The following is a 16,811-nucleotide window of genomic DNA, read 5'->3' as shown; positions in this document are numbered from 1 at the left end:
CATGTACATACATGTCTTTGTGTGTGTGTGTGTTTGTGCACAAGTATGAGAGAGCCAGTGCAGGTATAGTCACGAGTGGTCAATGGCACAATTTCTCCAGTAGATGGGGCTCTCAGCTAAACTTTTCAGCAGAAGTTTGGGTGCAGAAGAGAATAAGTATATATACTCTTTTGATCCCGTGAGGGAAATTTTGTTCTCTGCATTTATCCCAATCCATGAATTAGTGAAACACACAGTGAGGTGAAGCACACACTAATCCCGACACAGTGAGCTGCCTGCTACAGCGGCGCTCGGGGAGCAGTGAGGGGTTAGGTGCCGTGCTTCAGCCATTCCTAGTGGTCAGGGTTTGAACCGGCAACCCTCCGGTTACAAGTCTGAAGTGCTAACCAATGGGCCACAGCTGCCCCAATGAATGAATGAGGCAACAGCAATTGAAATGCCTGTTTTGACGTCACTCTGTTTGTCACTCTGTGTATGCTACATGATTAACATAATACGGGTAACAGCAAAGTGAAGCAAGTGATTTGTTTCAATATGAAAAAGTAACACCTTGTAGGAATTTCCTCTTTTCCTCAGTATTCAACTTGCGGGTTAGCCTGGCCCCGCCTAGCTAGATCTTCTTTCAGGGAAATCTAGTCTGAAACACCATAGTTCATAACCGTTTCCCTCAGACATGAAAAATGTCAGGCCAATCAGCAATGAGAGGGGAAGACGAAACTGAAACGTATTGTGATAAACAGAAGCAGGAACACAAATGTATTTACAGCAAAGGGAGACATTGTTTCCTGTTGATGCTGTTTATCGTCAGTTTGTAACGTTTAGGCAAAGTAGAAGGTAACGTCAGTAGTCTCTGATCGATGTGATTGGTAAGGCTGGATCAATGATTAAGTCAGTGTGGCATCAAAAAGGAGTTTGAAACGATTATTAAGGTAAGATAACTACATTATGTTGCTGTAATTAAGCATCTGAACTTACTGATACAGTAGATTCCTGTCATAACTCAACTTCTAAAACAATCAGCCTATGTTATATTTATATTATTGGTCTCTTGACCAATATGTTTCTTCTGACTGAAAATGCCACTGCCACATGCCAAAAGGTTGTAAGACAATGTGGTAAAAAAAAAAAATCTTTTTTGACATTTTTATGAAAAATGGCATGTCCATTGCATTATTCATGCCCTTTTTAAATAATCAATGGAATTGGAAAAGTCACCAGGTCCTATTGTCTGAAAGAGGCAATAAAGGAGGTGGTGGAACAAAGAAGTCAATCTCACTGAAGCATCCACCTCCAGCAGCACATATTACTGTCATCCATTAATGTCCCCACATTAATAACCTGCTGGCTCCACACCCCCTGCCTCAAGTCATCTATTTTATGGTTACGGTGTTTAAGAGTGGCATTATAAAGCTACAAAACTTTCTTTTAGAATTTGATGCTATCAAACACTGATGTTCCTTATGGCTTGTTTGTGTGTGTGTGTGTGTGTGTGTGTGTCAGGGTTGTGCACAATTCGAATTGCAATTCTGCTTCCTGTTTGCTACCTCAATTGAAATGCAAGTGAAATTCAAGCCAGAGAATTTAAGAGCCAGTTTCAATTCAATTCTGGAATTTTGCACAAGCCTGGTGTGTGTGTTTGTGGTGTGAATGAGTATATGGGGGGGGGGGGGGGGGGGGGGAGTATATGTGGGGGTGATGGCAGGGGGGATGTGTGTGTGGTAAGGGCAAGGATTTTGTAAGTGTGTGCGTGGGTGTGTGTGTGGTGAGGGCAGGGGTTTGGTAAGTACCTGTGTGTGTGTGTGTGTGTAGTGAGGGTAGGAGGTTGGTAAGTGCCTGTGTGTGTGTGTGTGTGTGTGTGTGTGCGTGTGCGTGTGCGTGTGCATGTGTGGTAAGGGCAAGGATTTGGTAAGTGTGTGCATGGGTGTGTGTGTGGTGAGGGCAGGGGTTTGGTAAGTACCTGTGTGTGTGTGTGTATTGAAGGGTAAAGTGTGGAAGTGCAGTCTTGAGCTAGGTGATCACACTCAGGAGAACGCAGAGGATTAAGTTTGAGGATGGGATTTTTATTTTTCCCACATAAGGCCAATATTTTGGCAATTAAGATAATAAAAAAATAAACAAAAGAAAAAAAAATACTTTCAATAAATGAAACAAAACATTGACATGATAGTCAAAAAACAATACAATAATTTGTAGCCGGTACTAATGTCTGACCTTGTCAAGTCACCACAGCACTGAGAGCAAATAGGACGCATGTCCTGTCACTTTTTTTTTTTTTTATACAAACAAGACGAAACACCGGTAAGACAAACATAACGCTATGCTAACACATGTATCTATTGAGCTAAATAAACGGAACAGTTAAGACAAAGACATTTGTGTTGCGTGGTTATTTCAACAGAATATGTGACGTGAATAGTAAATGATTGTAAACAGTAAGCGATGTAATGATAGTGGTTGGTTGGTAGCATGCAATAAATCACCGTAGTGTTTGATGGTATGTCGACTAGTTAAACAGCTACGAGATTACGGCAGAGGTGTATGATGAATGACAATGTTAACTAATGATTTTAAAACAGTATGGAGGTGAACTGAACACATAGACACGTCAGACAAACACACACAGGTAACAATTACACTCAGTCTCTGTTTGCAAACTAAAGGTAGCACAGTGTGTGTGTGAGGGTAGGGGGTTGGTAAGTATGTGTGTGTGTTGAGGGCAGAGGGAGCTGATGGGTGATGGCGCACACAACAGCGTCTAATGAGAGACAGCTGACTCTGCAGCTGGTGGCAGATAAGAGGGGACAATAAACACTTCTCATTCAGGCCCCGTGCCAGCAAACATCACAGCCATCATCAGCACAGAGAGGGGGACACAGGGAGAGAGAAAGGAAGGGAGAGAAAAAGAAAGAAAGGAGGACAAGAAGACTGAAACAAACAAACCCACAAAAGCAGAGAGAGAGAGAGAGAGAGAGGGGCAGTGATAACTAGATTGGCATGGGCAGAGGCAGAGGAGAGAAAATGGGGGAGGAAGAGAGAGCTAGAGGGAAATGAGAAGAAAGGATAGAGAGGTAGAGAGAGGAAGAGAGAAAAACCATCAGAGTTGTATGCAGCTGTTACTAGATCGGTCCTCTGAGGGAATAAACCACAGTGATTGGGCTACATTAACAACAAATGGATCAAACGTGCTGATCCTGCAAATGGATGGTACCGTATATACACGTACCTGCAGCAATGTATATCAGCTACAACCTCAGTAATAAGGCTAAGTATTTGAACATATTGTTAAGGCCCATGTGGAAAATTCTTATCTTGCAGTCTCTTTTAATCTATTCACTGACGGTAGCCTGCCAACATCCTGCTCTCTGTGACGCAGAACAGTTTTGTAGGATGCCACATTTTTCGCTCCATGACCTGCACAGATGGTGCACAAGATGGAGCAGATAGAACTTTGCCATTAAAGGTGGGGCTCCGGGGCACAGAAGTGCAATTGACCAGAAGGTACATTCTCCCTGGACAATAGGAGCATGTTGTTTTCATCAGAGCACAAACCCCACTCCAATCCCTGACTCCACAGTCACTCATCACACTATCGGGCGATGAGATGAAGGCCACAGCATGGCTTAGAGATTAAAACACGTTTTGAGATTCCTGCGATGTAAAACAGACATACAGTATAATTATATAGGTACTGTATGCCACGGAAGGATCTTCAGCCCAGCACATTTATTTCCGATGGAGCGTCAGTAACGGCATCTTCTATTATATTCTGCTCCTTTTGTGTTGACTTCAACATTAAATATCTTGTTTATGCCCAACAGGGCAACTCTTTTTTTCAACTTTGACACACGTATAAATCCTTCAGAATACGCTCATTCACTAAGTGTAACACCCAACTGAGTTGGTGTAAACTGGTACGCTAAAACAATGCAGGTGACGGCCCATTGGAAATGTTTGTGCCGGCTGGAAAGCCTTCCAGGAAGTGTGTGGCATCAGTATGTCCCCATATTATTCTGACCCAAGCTGCAGTTTCTCTCGCTCATCAGGCTGTGTGTTTCTGGTGAGCTGAACACTGGGAGGAGTTGGGAGGAGAGGCGCTCACTAGAGCCTTTGATGGTTAATGAACAGCTCGCTCTCTCTCTCTCTCTCTCTTTTTATGGGCCTTGTGCTTTAACTGAAAGGAAAGGCACAATGTGAAGTAATATCACATTTTATGTCTGCATGCGGTAGAACAGTATTCTGTTCTCTCTGTTCTCTGCATAAAGCAAATTATAATTGCCTGTAGGGTGACAAGGACTTGTGAAAAAAAATTATCCAAATATTTTATTGTGACTGGGTGTCAGTGTGATGTGACTTGTGCAATAGTGACATTTATCTGCTGAGAATAAACAGAATAGCTGCCAAGCTGCTGTTTTTTTTTGGATGAAACATACATTATTTTAAACATTCAAAATTCACCACAGATGTAATGGTGAGATGAACAAGTGACACTGGTGTGAAATTATGATAACCCTGACGGCCAGGCAGATACGGTTTATGGAATGTTGCGCTTCAACATCACATGGCTCTCTGAGCATTCCCCGAGATCGTTTTTAGCTTTCCTCGACGCTCACAATCACAACTGTATTAACCCCCTCCCATAGCAGACAGATAGATAAAGCAAGCTCTTACAGTGCAGCCTTGAAACGCACACTCAGTCATCTATATGCCTTCTGTGTACACCTCAGAGACCAGCATGGCTATAAACATACATCTCTGAGTGGTCTATGTGGCCTCCCAGCAAAATTAATGGCAGGATTCTATGCTAACATTTGACGACAAATATTAACACTTACATCAACTGCAGTTCATCACCTGCACAATGTTTGCTACTATCAGTTCCATTAAATCACACACACACACACACACACACACACTCGCTGTCTGGGAGGCGGCTGCAGTATCCCTCACCAGAGCGTGCTGCATGACTAGCGTCTCTGCCGCGGAGTGATTAAGAGCGTAGCTTGAGGGAGTGCAGCAGAGCATCATGAGACTCTGATTACCATACCTCATCATCCCTGACTCCTCTCCTCTGGCACCATAACGACTGTGAGAACGGCAGCTAGTGATAATGCAGCATAGCCTTCAGATATTTGCATAGGCCAAAGCGATCACTCAGATATTATCCCTGCAGCTAGGTAATGCAGAGTTGAAACCTATGAGGAACGCACTGACCTTAGTGGAAAAATGAACGTTACAGAGTTCTTATACAGTAAGCCTAACTGTGAAGGATGCTCACTGAAGATATAAAACATTAAAGTTCTTGGTAGTTCTAGTCAACTACCACCAGCCCCCACAGATTCCACTGTGGAGGAGGCCCAGCCTACTCCTCTTCTGAAGCTCTGGAGTTTTGTCTGAATGCTGAATTTATGTAGCCTAGAAATCTAGACGCACCCTAGCGGTAGCAAATGTAATTTGCAGCCAGGGTCGTCTTGCAAGTCTTGCTTGCGAGCTGGAAAACCCAAACTCTGGTCAGGCCAATCACATCGTGTATAGAGTCGGTGGGTGGGCTTAATACAGAGTTGTGACGTTTCCGTGTGAATTTCCTGCTACTTGAAAACAAAGATGATGGCTGCTGCTGCTGGTGAACCGCGGTCGGTTTTGCCCGCGACTCTTAAAGACTTGGAGTTAAGCTTTTCTTTGAGAAAAGAACAAAGAACGGCACTGAAGTCATTCCTAAACAAGAAAGATTGGTTGCTGCGCTATCCTACTGCATGCAGAGGGAATTTGAAAGACAACCATTTATCCTGTCCCTGGGATTGAGCCCTGCCAATAGTGTGTTCCCAGACCCAACATCTTGATGTGGGTCTGGCTTGCCAGGCTAGAATTTATCCCTATGTCTGTGTATTTCAGAAATATAAGAATAAGAACACAAGTTGCAGTGCCCGTTCAAACATGCTATTCCTGTAGAAAACCCATAGCCCTAGCCTACAAAAATAGGATGAGAGGGAAAAACATAATTTCAGCTAAGCATTCAATAATGAATAGTGAATATTAGCGGCTAGATGCTGTGATAAACGGTTCACGAGAAAATTAACATTGAATATGCATAACATTTAATCAAATTTCCATTCTGCACACATCACTTTGTCCGTCTCCACACCCATTACTCTCGGTGGTATATCTCACCTCCACTTCACTCCACCCATAGTAGGCCTAAACCATATCAAATTAAACAGCAGACCTTACCGGACACAACGATATGAAGCATTCCTCTGTACATAAGCTGTTCTCAAGTAATCTGACTGTTTTTAAAATTTTGGAAAATTGCTACATGGTATCCAACTTTGGGCTGAAATTCTAATAGCAGCCCGAAATAATTTGCTTTCCTTATCAAAAAATCAAAGTTGGTCATGGTATGACCACTGGCTCCCATGTTAACTGGCTGCGTTGATGACGTTTCACAATTGATGACGAGTCTTTGACAGATTTGTCACTTTCTGATGTAAACTAGAAGTTAGAAATGAATCAGACCATCGTTTCGAGAGATATGCGAATAACAGACAGACACACAGACAGACAGACGTTCCTGCAATTTATGTAAGGCCAGTTTTACCCAGTTGCGTGGCGTGAGCGTGTCAGCTGCGTGGCGTGCCCCTTTTTATATCAGCTCCCATGTTAAAGGGACATCTTCGTAAGTCGGTATATGGTTAAATGACTCATTACAGGGCGAATGAAGACTCTCGCCCGGCCCTACCGCCTGTAAGAAGAATATCCCGCTTGCAAGTTCAGTGTATCGTACCCGTTGACCTTCAGTCTCACAAAGTCTCAGACATCGTGAGAAGCAGGATCAGTTTACATCCTGCATCCACAGCACAGAGGCAGGCTAACGAAACGCTAGCGATTGTTGCAAACGTGTGTATAATGGCAGAGCCGGCGAAGAAGCAGCGAAAACCCTTGACGGAAGATACAAAGAAAAGGAAAAGAGGTTCAGACCGAGCGAGGGCTCGCACACGTATCAACACGTTCAGACGCTAGGGGGAGTTTCGTTGAGAAAAAGCATCAGGCTTGCCTGGTGTCCCTTTAACAGGTTAGACCTTGCACACCGCCTGCGTGACACGCACGTCAGGCGCAGCTCGAGCTCCGAAAACGCATGCATGCTAGGAATAGGACTCACCTATTTTTCACGCCACACGCAAGCTCGTTGGAAGCGTTTCCATTCAAAACAGTGAAGAAAAAAAATTACTTGAGAAAAAGAGACGTTGTAGGCCTAATTGGCAGAAAGGCCGCTGCAGCACTAACCTGACTCTCGCCAGATGAATTTCGTTCCGCTTAGCTCTGCCTAGCTTCACTCACATCCATCTGGGACCTCTTCAATTGAGAGTGATTTCTGCGCCAGATTTTATGGTAGAGCCATTTAGGACGCAGGGCGAGAGTTTCATAGATGACGTAGCGTAGAAGCGACTGTGAGACTGTTCTCAGCGTCACGGGTTGGCTTCGATGTGAGTGGTTGAAGTAGCACGTCAATACATGACGGACAAGTGGCTTATCCAATCTTATGCAAGGATTTTTTAATAAGGCCCGGCCTTCTGAAGCACCACTCCAATGGATTGATCCCAGATGGATGAGTGGAGCTAGAAACGAAATTCATCTGGCAAGAGTCAGGTTACTGAAGCACCGCATCAGACACGCTTCTGGTAAGCAAAGACATAGAAAACTCCACACAGCCGCCACGCAACAGACACGCAACGTTTACGCCACATTCCCGGTGTGAAACGGGCCTTATAGGGATAAGTATCAAAATGCTAGAGGGAGCAATTATTCTAGTGTGAAGCCTAATCCCAAATTGTCATCGTTGCAATGTTTGTATACATGACCTGATCTCTATGAGCGGTCACAAAAGTAGCTGAATAATAATGTAGGTAATGAAGGTAAGGCCTACAGTATGAACTGCACCTCTAGTTCTTTGCCTCCTGCTGATCTTCTGATCTTGTATAGTGGTCAGGAGCCTTTGTCATTAGAGCAAATTGCCAGATTCCAACTAATTGAATCATGAATGAACCCAATGGCCACATGATGCCAGACAGAGGCAAACACAGTCTGCAGCAGTTCATCCCCTCCATGGGCCATGTAGGCAATGTAGGCTACTGTGTGTTCTATCCCAGATGGTTTTCTATTGGATTAACATTCTCAGGAAGTGAGTCATGACTATCACACAAAATAAGCATTAAAACACTAACATTTTCATGAAAAGAAATCAAGCTTCAACGACACATATGTTCCAGCAGATGGCATCATGAGAATTAAACATTACACTGCTTGAATCATCACTTTGATATTCTTTAGTGAAAACAAAGTTTCTTTATTGACTTAAATGAGCAAAGTGCATGTTTCATTAAAATGGGAAACAGAAGCCTACCATCTGTGGAAATAATTGATTTTACATAATTCCCCCTTGTTCATTACCCAGATCTCCTTATGTATATAGATCTCCTATAGTATAATCATAGTCCACTGTCAAAGCAAATATTCTTCAATAGAAATGCCTGTGTTTAGAAACATTAGAAGCACACTGCTTTTGGTCCACTCAGTTATTGTCTTGTCAGCACTGGAGAGTGTGTATGCATTTTAATTGCATGGTAATGCGAACGATTGATTATGCAGTCCGTGCGTTGGCTAGCCGAGTTGCAAGCCTTTCCACCTGGTTACCAATGTGCTGACACATTTGAATGAGTCTCTGGCTTTAACTGTGTTTGGGCACACTGTGTAATCATTTTTTTTATCCTATGAGGCAATCCTGGTTGGGGGGAGACCCTTAATTAAAAAAAGCTATGTTATGGTGGATTAGACATGTCCCATGCTGAGAAGCAGGCTGTAATACTAGGAGAGCTGAAGCCTTACAAGGCAGACAGCAGTCTGCGAAGTGTGTAAAGTCTGTCAACAGCGCCCCCTTCTGTTTCAATCTCTAAATGGCAGCACATTTGAGATAAGAAAGAAAAAGCTGAGATAGAGACAGCAACAGGTTATTCTTCACACAAAGAGTTTATAATTGGCACAGACCCTGGCCATATTATTCGATCTATACAGCACACTTGAACAGGATGAACACTGATGAGAGCAACTTTGAACAGTCCTTATGTTTTCTTTCCTTAAAATGAGATTTGCCATCCTTCCAAACCTATCACTTCACAAAAAAAAAAGTACTCTGTAGTAGCCTATTATCTATGATCAGCTTGGTCTATTTCATTCACATGTGTGCAGTTCCCCCATAAGTGGGTGCTTGGTTTTTCCCGGCAAGTCTGATTGATAGCATCTATGCAAGGCCGATTTCCACCCACATTCTGGGCTGGAAAACCAATACTGCTCTCTCGGGACTGAACAGTAGTCCTTAACAGCAGCCGGGGAGATTGAATTGAAGATAACTTCAGACGCAAAGCTATCTTTCTACAAGTCCTACTGTATACACATATGAACCAAATTTGATACAAAAATACACAGTTTATAGTTCAGGAAAATTATGTTCTAGTGTGTTGTGTTTACAAAAAAATGGTTATGATGGCCAGTTGGGGCAGGAGGTCATCACACTGTTACATTGATAACATTTGCCATGTTTTGTGTGCTACATTTAACATAATAACACAAAATTAAATTTTTGCCAGCTTCAGTCACTTTAGTTCCCATGGTAATGTCTATGGACAGAGCATGGAGCTCCAGTCAACGACCACTTGAGGAACGCTTACTGTATATCATAAGTAGTCAATTAATCATGTCTAAATCAAATACATTACAATACCAAATGTATGGTTCTTCGTACTTCCTGTATGTATATTCTTCAAATTGCGTATAAATCTGTCACACATATGGGATGATGTTTTTTTCCTTCCGTGGTTTTAATTTAATACCTGCAATGGCATCATTGAATTAAAGCAGCTGCCAAAATGGATCCCATTGACTTTGAACTGAGCGTGAGTGCGTTCTTGGCAAGAGGCACAGATAAAATGCTGCAGGCTTTGTGCAGGAGTCCTTAGAAATACCCTTGGGGCGAATTTGACTTTCATGGTGGCTTATTGGGTAACTTGATTTTTGTGTCTGTCAGCTTGGGTATTTAATCCAAAAAGTCTAATCCAAAACTTTGAAAACCACCATGTTAAGCAGATTTCCTGTGTTGTTAGGAACCACCTTCATATTGCTTCAGAAATTGACGAAACACCTATTTACAATGAAAATCTTTTTAGCACAACTGTACCACAACTCTGCCACACTCACCATATATCATTCAAAAAATCACCCAAAACAAGATTATCAAGTGTAGTCTGCACTTGATTTTATGGACACTGCATTTGGTTCTGTTCAACAGCCAATCCTAAGCCAAACTAATAAATAGTCCAGCAAGTGTGTTTAAAGGCAAAAACATTGGAAGTCACCCAGGCGTGCAAAAACAAGTGTAAATGCAAATGTTTTATTGAGAACTACATCATGAAGCACAGCGAATAGCTGCAGAGCTGTCCCACTGCTGTCATTTATTTGATGACCAGTACACAAACTGAAGTGAACGTGAACAATAACATAACAGTCGATAGCTTAGAGAGTGAGCTGGAATATAATACATAAAGAAATGTGTAAGTATCACCCACATAACGCCTAATATTACAGTTAGCTGCACAGAATAGGTTATATCAAGGTGCATCCAGTCCGTTTGAAATTCTCAGACATTTGAAGATGATGGATTCTTTCTGTCTAACAGGTAAATCAATTCCTCTTTCAAGCTGTGACTCCGTGCACTGCATAGTGTTTGCTCAGTTTCAGGCGAGAGAAGCCTATTATACTCCCTATCAAAAGCATATGCTGACTCATCAGCATAACTTTGGGAGCGAAAACTAATTTATCTGATTCATTCAGAACGCTTTGAGTCTTATGTGTTCATACAATTCACAGCTGAAAGGTTTGCGTTATCTACGTAATGGTGCAATTATAGGCTATAATGATTCAGGGGAGGTTGAGATTGTCAGCCTAAGGAGCTCTACATCCACCAAAGAAATCCGTGCTCTCTTCAACTCCCCACAGATCTACCCAAGTGGCTGCTGCACTGTTTGCAAAAACATCTACAGACAAAACAATTCCTTATCCCCTTGTTTAGTTTGCCTGTGCCCCCTCCAAGCGTCTGCAACACTCACAGGCTTTATTTTTTGCCTCAATATTGATGCGTACGTTCACACAGCATCGCTGTAATGAAGGTAATAAAACAACAGGAGTAATGAAGTCTCAAAAGGCTCAGATAAACGGCTGCTTCATCACTCACTGTTACGGTTACCGATTCGAGGGAAGAGAAGAACACTATCAAAGCATGAAATTGGTTTTTGGGGAGATGTTTGCCAACTACATCCTGGAATTGATAAAGCAGGAGGTTTAAAAACTAGGACTATATCCTGAAGACTTTTTCCATCTTCTTCGTTGTTTAAGTAGATGTATTCTTGACAGCATACAGAGTAGCCTAAGCTATGAAAGCTCTGCATATGGGAGTCTATTTTAATATCCTTATTATGAAAAACTCAGGTAAGCCTCCCTCAGCGTTTTGTGGTCTAAAACCTTGCCAGGGTAATCTATTCAGCTTTGAAAAAATAGTGTAGGAGACAATGAGAGAATTAACATGCACTCAGCAGCTTATTCTCACACCCACACAGATAGACAGAACATCAAATGCCTCAAGCAAAACTGTACACTCACAACAGCCACTTACTGATGCTGTCTCCACGACAACCCTCTCTGCATATGTCTCTGTCCCTCTCCAGTCTCCCTCTCCTCCAGAGAGCAGCCTCCTGCGGCCACTGCCACCAGAGTAAACTCCCTGACCCCCCCAAGACCACCAACACACACACACACACACACACACACACACACACACACACACACACACACACACACACACACACACACACACACACACACACACACACACACACCCATGAGATCGCAGCCGAGGCAAAGAGGCGATGCGAGGTGCTTACGTGCTCGAGTTTCTCCCTCCTGCTGAGCCACACGCTGGCCGTGTAGTCCTGCTGCTGGACCGTGCTGAAGATGGGGGGTCCCACCGGGGCCGCAAGGGCTGGTGCTACCAGGGGCACCAGCCGGCTCGGCCGCGAATCCATGCTCTGGGTCTGGATCTGGGTCTGCACGCTCGGGCTAACGAGGAGCAGGAGGAAGAGGAGGAGGAGGAGAAAGAGGAAGACCCCTGCACTCGGCCGCACAGCTACTGCTGGTTCTGTCACAGGAGCCCATGTGTGTGTGTGTGTGTGTGTGTGTGTGTGTGTGTGTGTGTGTGTGTGTGTGTGTGTGTGTGAGAGAGAGAGTGTGTGCTGCTGCTGCTGCGGCACCCAACTGCTTCTCTCCTCACCATTCACACACACACACACACACACACACCTCCTGTCCCCCTTTGGGCTGCCCGAGCAAAGACACACACACACACACACACACACCTCCTGTCCCCCTTTGGGCTGCCCGAGCAAAGACACACACACACACACACACACACACACACACACACACACACACACACACACACACACACACACACACACACATACAGGTGGAGTCAGCAGTGTGGCTGGAGCCAACTGAAGCATCTCCCCCTCTCTCCATCTTTCTCTCTTCCTCTCTCCATCTTTCTCTCTTCCTCTCTCTCAGACAGCACTGGCGGGGATATCCCTGCGAGCAGAACAGGAAGGGGAGGGGCCCTCCCCAACACACACACACACACACACACACACACACACACACACAGGCGAGTGGCGCAGTAAGACACTGCAGCTCTCCCCACTCCTCTCCTCTGCTCACCTCACACCCTGACAGGCATAAACCACACACTAACAGCCTTAATGGAATGAGTCAGTATGACATAAAGAAGAGCCACATTCCTGCTGGTGGCGCTGCAAACTGGGCTAGACACATTAGAGACAACCCAAGACAGGGAGACTAGATCTTTCTGCCAAGATATGCAGAGGACACTGCACAGCAAAACTTCAATCAATAGGTCGTCCACACTGGTTCTTCTCATACTCTTTGCTATTTACTCCATCCTTTTGGATAGAAAATAATATAACAAATATATAATAGACATAATAAAAAAACATAATACAACAGCTATTGTTTAATGTGATATCCAGAGAATCCATATAATATACCCCTGATCTGAAGAATTATTCGTATTTGGCTGAGAACTTGTTTGCAGAGAATTAGCTGGGATCAACAGGCTAAACACTTCAAGCAGGCACTAATCTTCCAGGAAAGGCCCTCCCATGACTGATCAGCGATCAATCGGTCCACTGGCACCATGGGAGCACATAGTGTGCACGTCTGGCTCAGCCTATAGGTCAGCAATGATTGATCAACGATCCATCAGTCCTCCTGCCTATGCATAATGGGAACTCTAAACCGACAGGTGTGAGTTTGGCTTGCCATTGCTCCTTTCTCTTTCATTCATAGCGATAGAACGGAGGCTAGAGTTCTCTCAATGATTGTAAACGGCTTCCCTATGAAGTTTCATTCTGATCACATCCTTTAGTGAGGGGGCGAGGGAATGTGTGGACTATCAAGAGGATCAGCAGACAACAGAACACAGAGTCCTCCACTCCAGCCAACAAACTACCCTGAGCAGAGTGAGCGCACTCCCCCGCAGACAAACCAGGAAGGAACGCAACCAGAATTTGTATCAACTTTTAGTGAGCTTCAGTGATAGAGAGCCATTCCATTATATCAATACTGCATAAACATTATACATAAACCACTGTGTGTAATGGACTGATGCACCTGAATGGCATAATAAACACAATGATAATGTCTTTATATAAACACGACATGATTACCTACCTGAGAATGCCTGTCACATACTGTAACAAGCTAAGGAATTATTTCACAAACAATAACGATAACAATAACGATGCACTAGAATGAACAGTGATGACCAGTATATACATTTAATAATATTAACAAATAACAATAACTTAGTTTCATACAGTGGCTTTCAAGATACCCAAGGACACTTGGGACGGGGTAGGGGGTTTATGTTTGTTATTAATATTTATATAATACATACTAATATTTTACTAATATTTAGTTTGAGGATAAACATCCCCTCTCCACACCACTGATAAATGTTACCCTGCAGTCATCCCCATGGCAGAAATGACCATTTTCTAATCTCCTGAGTAAAAGCTATTTCAATTCAGCCCCATTCGTCTGCAAGCAGTCAGTGACAATGACAAAGCATGAAGCCATATAGCCACTGTTCACAGTAATTCACTCCGCTGACAAGCTAAAATGTCACTTTTGTCATAGCCATCATTCAGCATAATGAACTTAAACCTTCAACACTTGAGTAAATTATACTTTCCAATGAATGTTCCTCTAACCAAGTTTAATTTTAGGGTGAAAACATCTTAGGTAGCCAGTTTTTTAAAATGTTTTGCAAGCAGATTTGAATCACGTTTCATATTTGCCCCCAAATGAGTTCATGTGAGTAAGAGTACATTCCGTCTCTCACTAAGAGCTCAAAAATAACATGCTCTTTATACAACATGGCATGTATAATACTCTCATATGCATTCAAGCAAAGGTCAAGCAGAAAAGCTCTTCAGTCAAAAGCAATCCTTCCAACTCGTATCACAAAGCTACAACACTCTGCACTTACCTCCATGTCCTCTCTGTGATGGGTCTGTCATCCAGGCAACGAAGCTTTTATGGAGTGTCCAACGTCTACTTCATTTTGACATTAATTAATCGTGTCACACGCTGTCTGAGATCTTCCTCCCTCATCCTGGCTCAGGAATTCAGGAAGGTTAATTGACAAGACTTCTTAACACAAAAGAAAAAATATATAATCTAAACTATTTTTGGACCTCATATTCGTCAATTATCTACAAGGGATTAAAGTTTAGAGAAACATTATTGAGGGCAGTGAACTCATGACAGAACAAAACTATGGCACCTTTCTAGATTATTTGATTTCAGCTGATGCACATACACTTAGGACCAGTCACTGCATTATATGCCTGAGCAGGAGGTTATGGCCGTTGCGTACAAAATGTGATTAGAGGGGGATTTCCACTTAACCTTCAGTCTCTGTCTGAGGATAGTAGATAGTTGAATTAGGCTTAATGCCATGTCAGTGCCTAGAGCCATCTTCAAGAAAAAAGTGAATTGGGTCACAGGACTGAAGCTTTCAATGGAAAAAAGAGCCGGTAGGTGAGCATGTCATCCATGTGGCAGTTGCCCTTTTACACAATGAAAATCCCCAAAGTATCAGCTTGTAGCACTTAAACAGGCCATGCTAAAAACCTAGGTCCTGTAGTAGACCTAGTTGCTTCGGTCACACACAGGGATGTCGTGGTAAAATAAGAGGCGGTAAACTATGAATTCTGTGATCACGGTGAGGTGGACTGCATCATGCGGTATCCTATTTTTAAAAAAGGCATTCAGAACATGTTTGATGATGGTGGAGGTTATTGTCCAGTGGTATACCAGTGGTATTAAATGGTTCCTAGAGTGTTGATGAGTGTACATATTGTGAATGTGGATAATACAATGTGATTTTTGAATGTTAAAAGTTGCAATAGTTGAATAAACTATTTTGAGAGGTGGATAAACTCTATTTCTGAAATGTCAGAGGTGGATAAACGGTGTTTACTTGCGTTTATCCTCCACTACATCCCTGGTCACACATCACCAAGCCTTACACCTCAGAGAGGGAGACCTCAAAACATAATTTACCCTTTCTGTTCTGTTGGGTTTGTGGAGTCCCAGGAAGTATATGATCCATTCACTGCTTGACCATCAGGGCCTGACTATACACGTCCGCATCTCATTATAGAGGTGATTGGGTTCGATTACACTTCACCTCACCAAACAAATCAAAAGCGTTCTGCCAAGTCATCACGAGGCCATGGAGAGTTCTAGCCCTGTCCTGTCTAATAAGCGGAGGACGCATGCAAGTCCACAACTGACCGGCATGGTCATTGGCTGACGATGGCAAACTGCTCTGTATGGTGGGAATTCTCCAGACCATAATTATACGGTCTACTATAGGCCCTGTACACATATACCTGAATATTTTCTTAAACAGATTTAAAAAATAACAAAAAAAATTGTGGACAGAATAAAATAAAACAACGCATTAAAAAAAAAAAGAAGAATATCTGTTTTAAAAAATATCTGGGTATGTGTGTACAGGGCCATAATCAGACTGAAAATTCAAAGCATAGTAATTACCTTGCTGGACTCCGTAATGAGACTCAGAAATTCATTTCACATTTGCCTCTCTGAAAGTGATCAAGCATTGAGAACAAAAGTAAAATGGTGCTTAGCCTTCATATTCATTCAAAGCATATTTTACAGTGGTGGATGCAGAGATACCGTAATTTCCCAACTATTAGCCGCGGCTTATACATTGATTTGCTCACCAACCCAGATATTTAAAATGGAGAGTGCAGAGTACCAGTCCCCTCCCCCCCCACCCCCATAGACCAGGTTACTAAATATTCCCCTTTTCCCCTTCCTCTCTATCTTTCCATTGCCCTCTCTCTCCACGGGGGCAGTTCATATGCTATTAATATGGTTTGGTTTCTTTGAACTTGCATAAAACATAGTCCTGCAGCTTATGTACAATGCGGCTAATACACAGGAAATTACTGTAGCTTGGACTTGTTTGTTACACCTGTTTACAGCATTGCACCTACTGCACACCAGAGCTCATAACAGCAGACATACCAGCTGTTCCCCAGTCGTGGGATAGCTGCAAATTACCTATTTATTTGAAATGAAAGGGTTGAGATGCTACAATG

At 43.0% G+C, this 16,811-nt stretch overlaps 1 protein-coding gene across 1 annotated transcript in view; it reads right to left on the bottom strand.

Moving 5' to 3' along the window:
* LOC121685316 (inactive phospholipase D5-like) overlaps positions 1-12,288 on the bottom strand; it is a 45,617-nt gene extending 33,329 nt beyond the window's left edge. Inside the window, exon 1 of the mRNA XM_042065771.1 lies at positions 11,982-12,288. Within this exon, the coding sequence (XP_041921705.1) occupies positions 11,982-12,122 (141 nt within the window). The 5' untranslated portion in view covers positions 12,123-12,288. The remainder of the gene's footprint in view (positions 1-11,981) is intronic.
* Between the last annotated feature and the right edge of the window lie 4,523 nt (positions 12,289-16,811).

This window comes from Alosa sapidissima, chromosome 16 (genome assembly GCF_018492685.1).
Source record: "Alosa sapidissima isolate fAloSap1 chromosome 16, fAloSap1.pri, whole genome shotgun sequence".
NCBI classification, from domain to species: domain Eukaryota; kingdom Metazoa; phylum Chordata; class Actinopteri; order Clupeiformes; family Clupeidae; genus Alosa; species Alosa sapidissima.
Note: the sequence above shows the minus strand (reverse complement) of the source record. Positions and strands in the feature narration are given on the sequence as shown.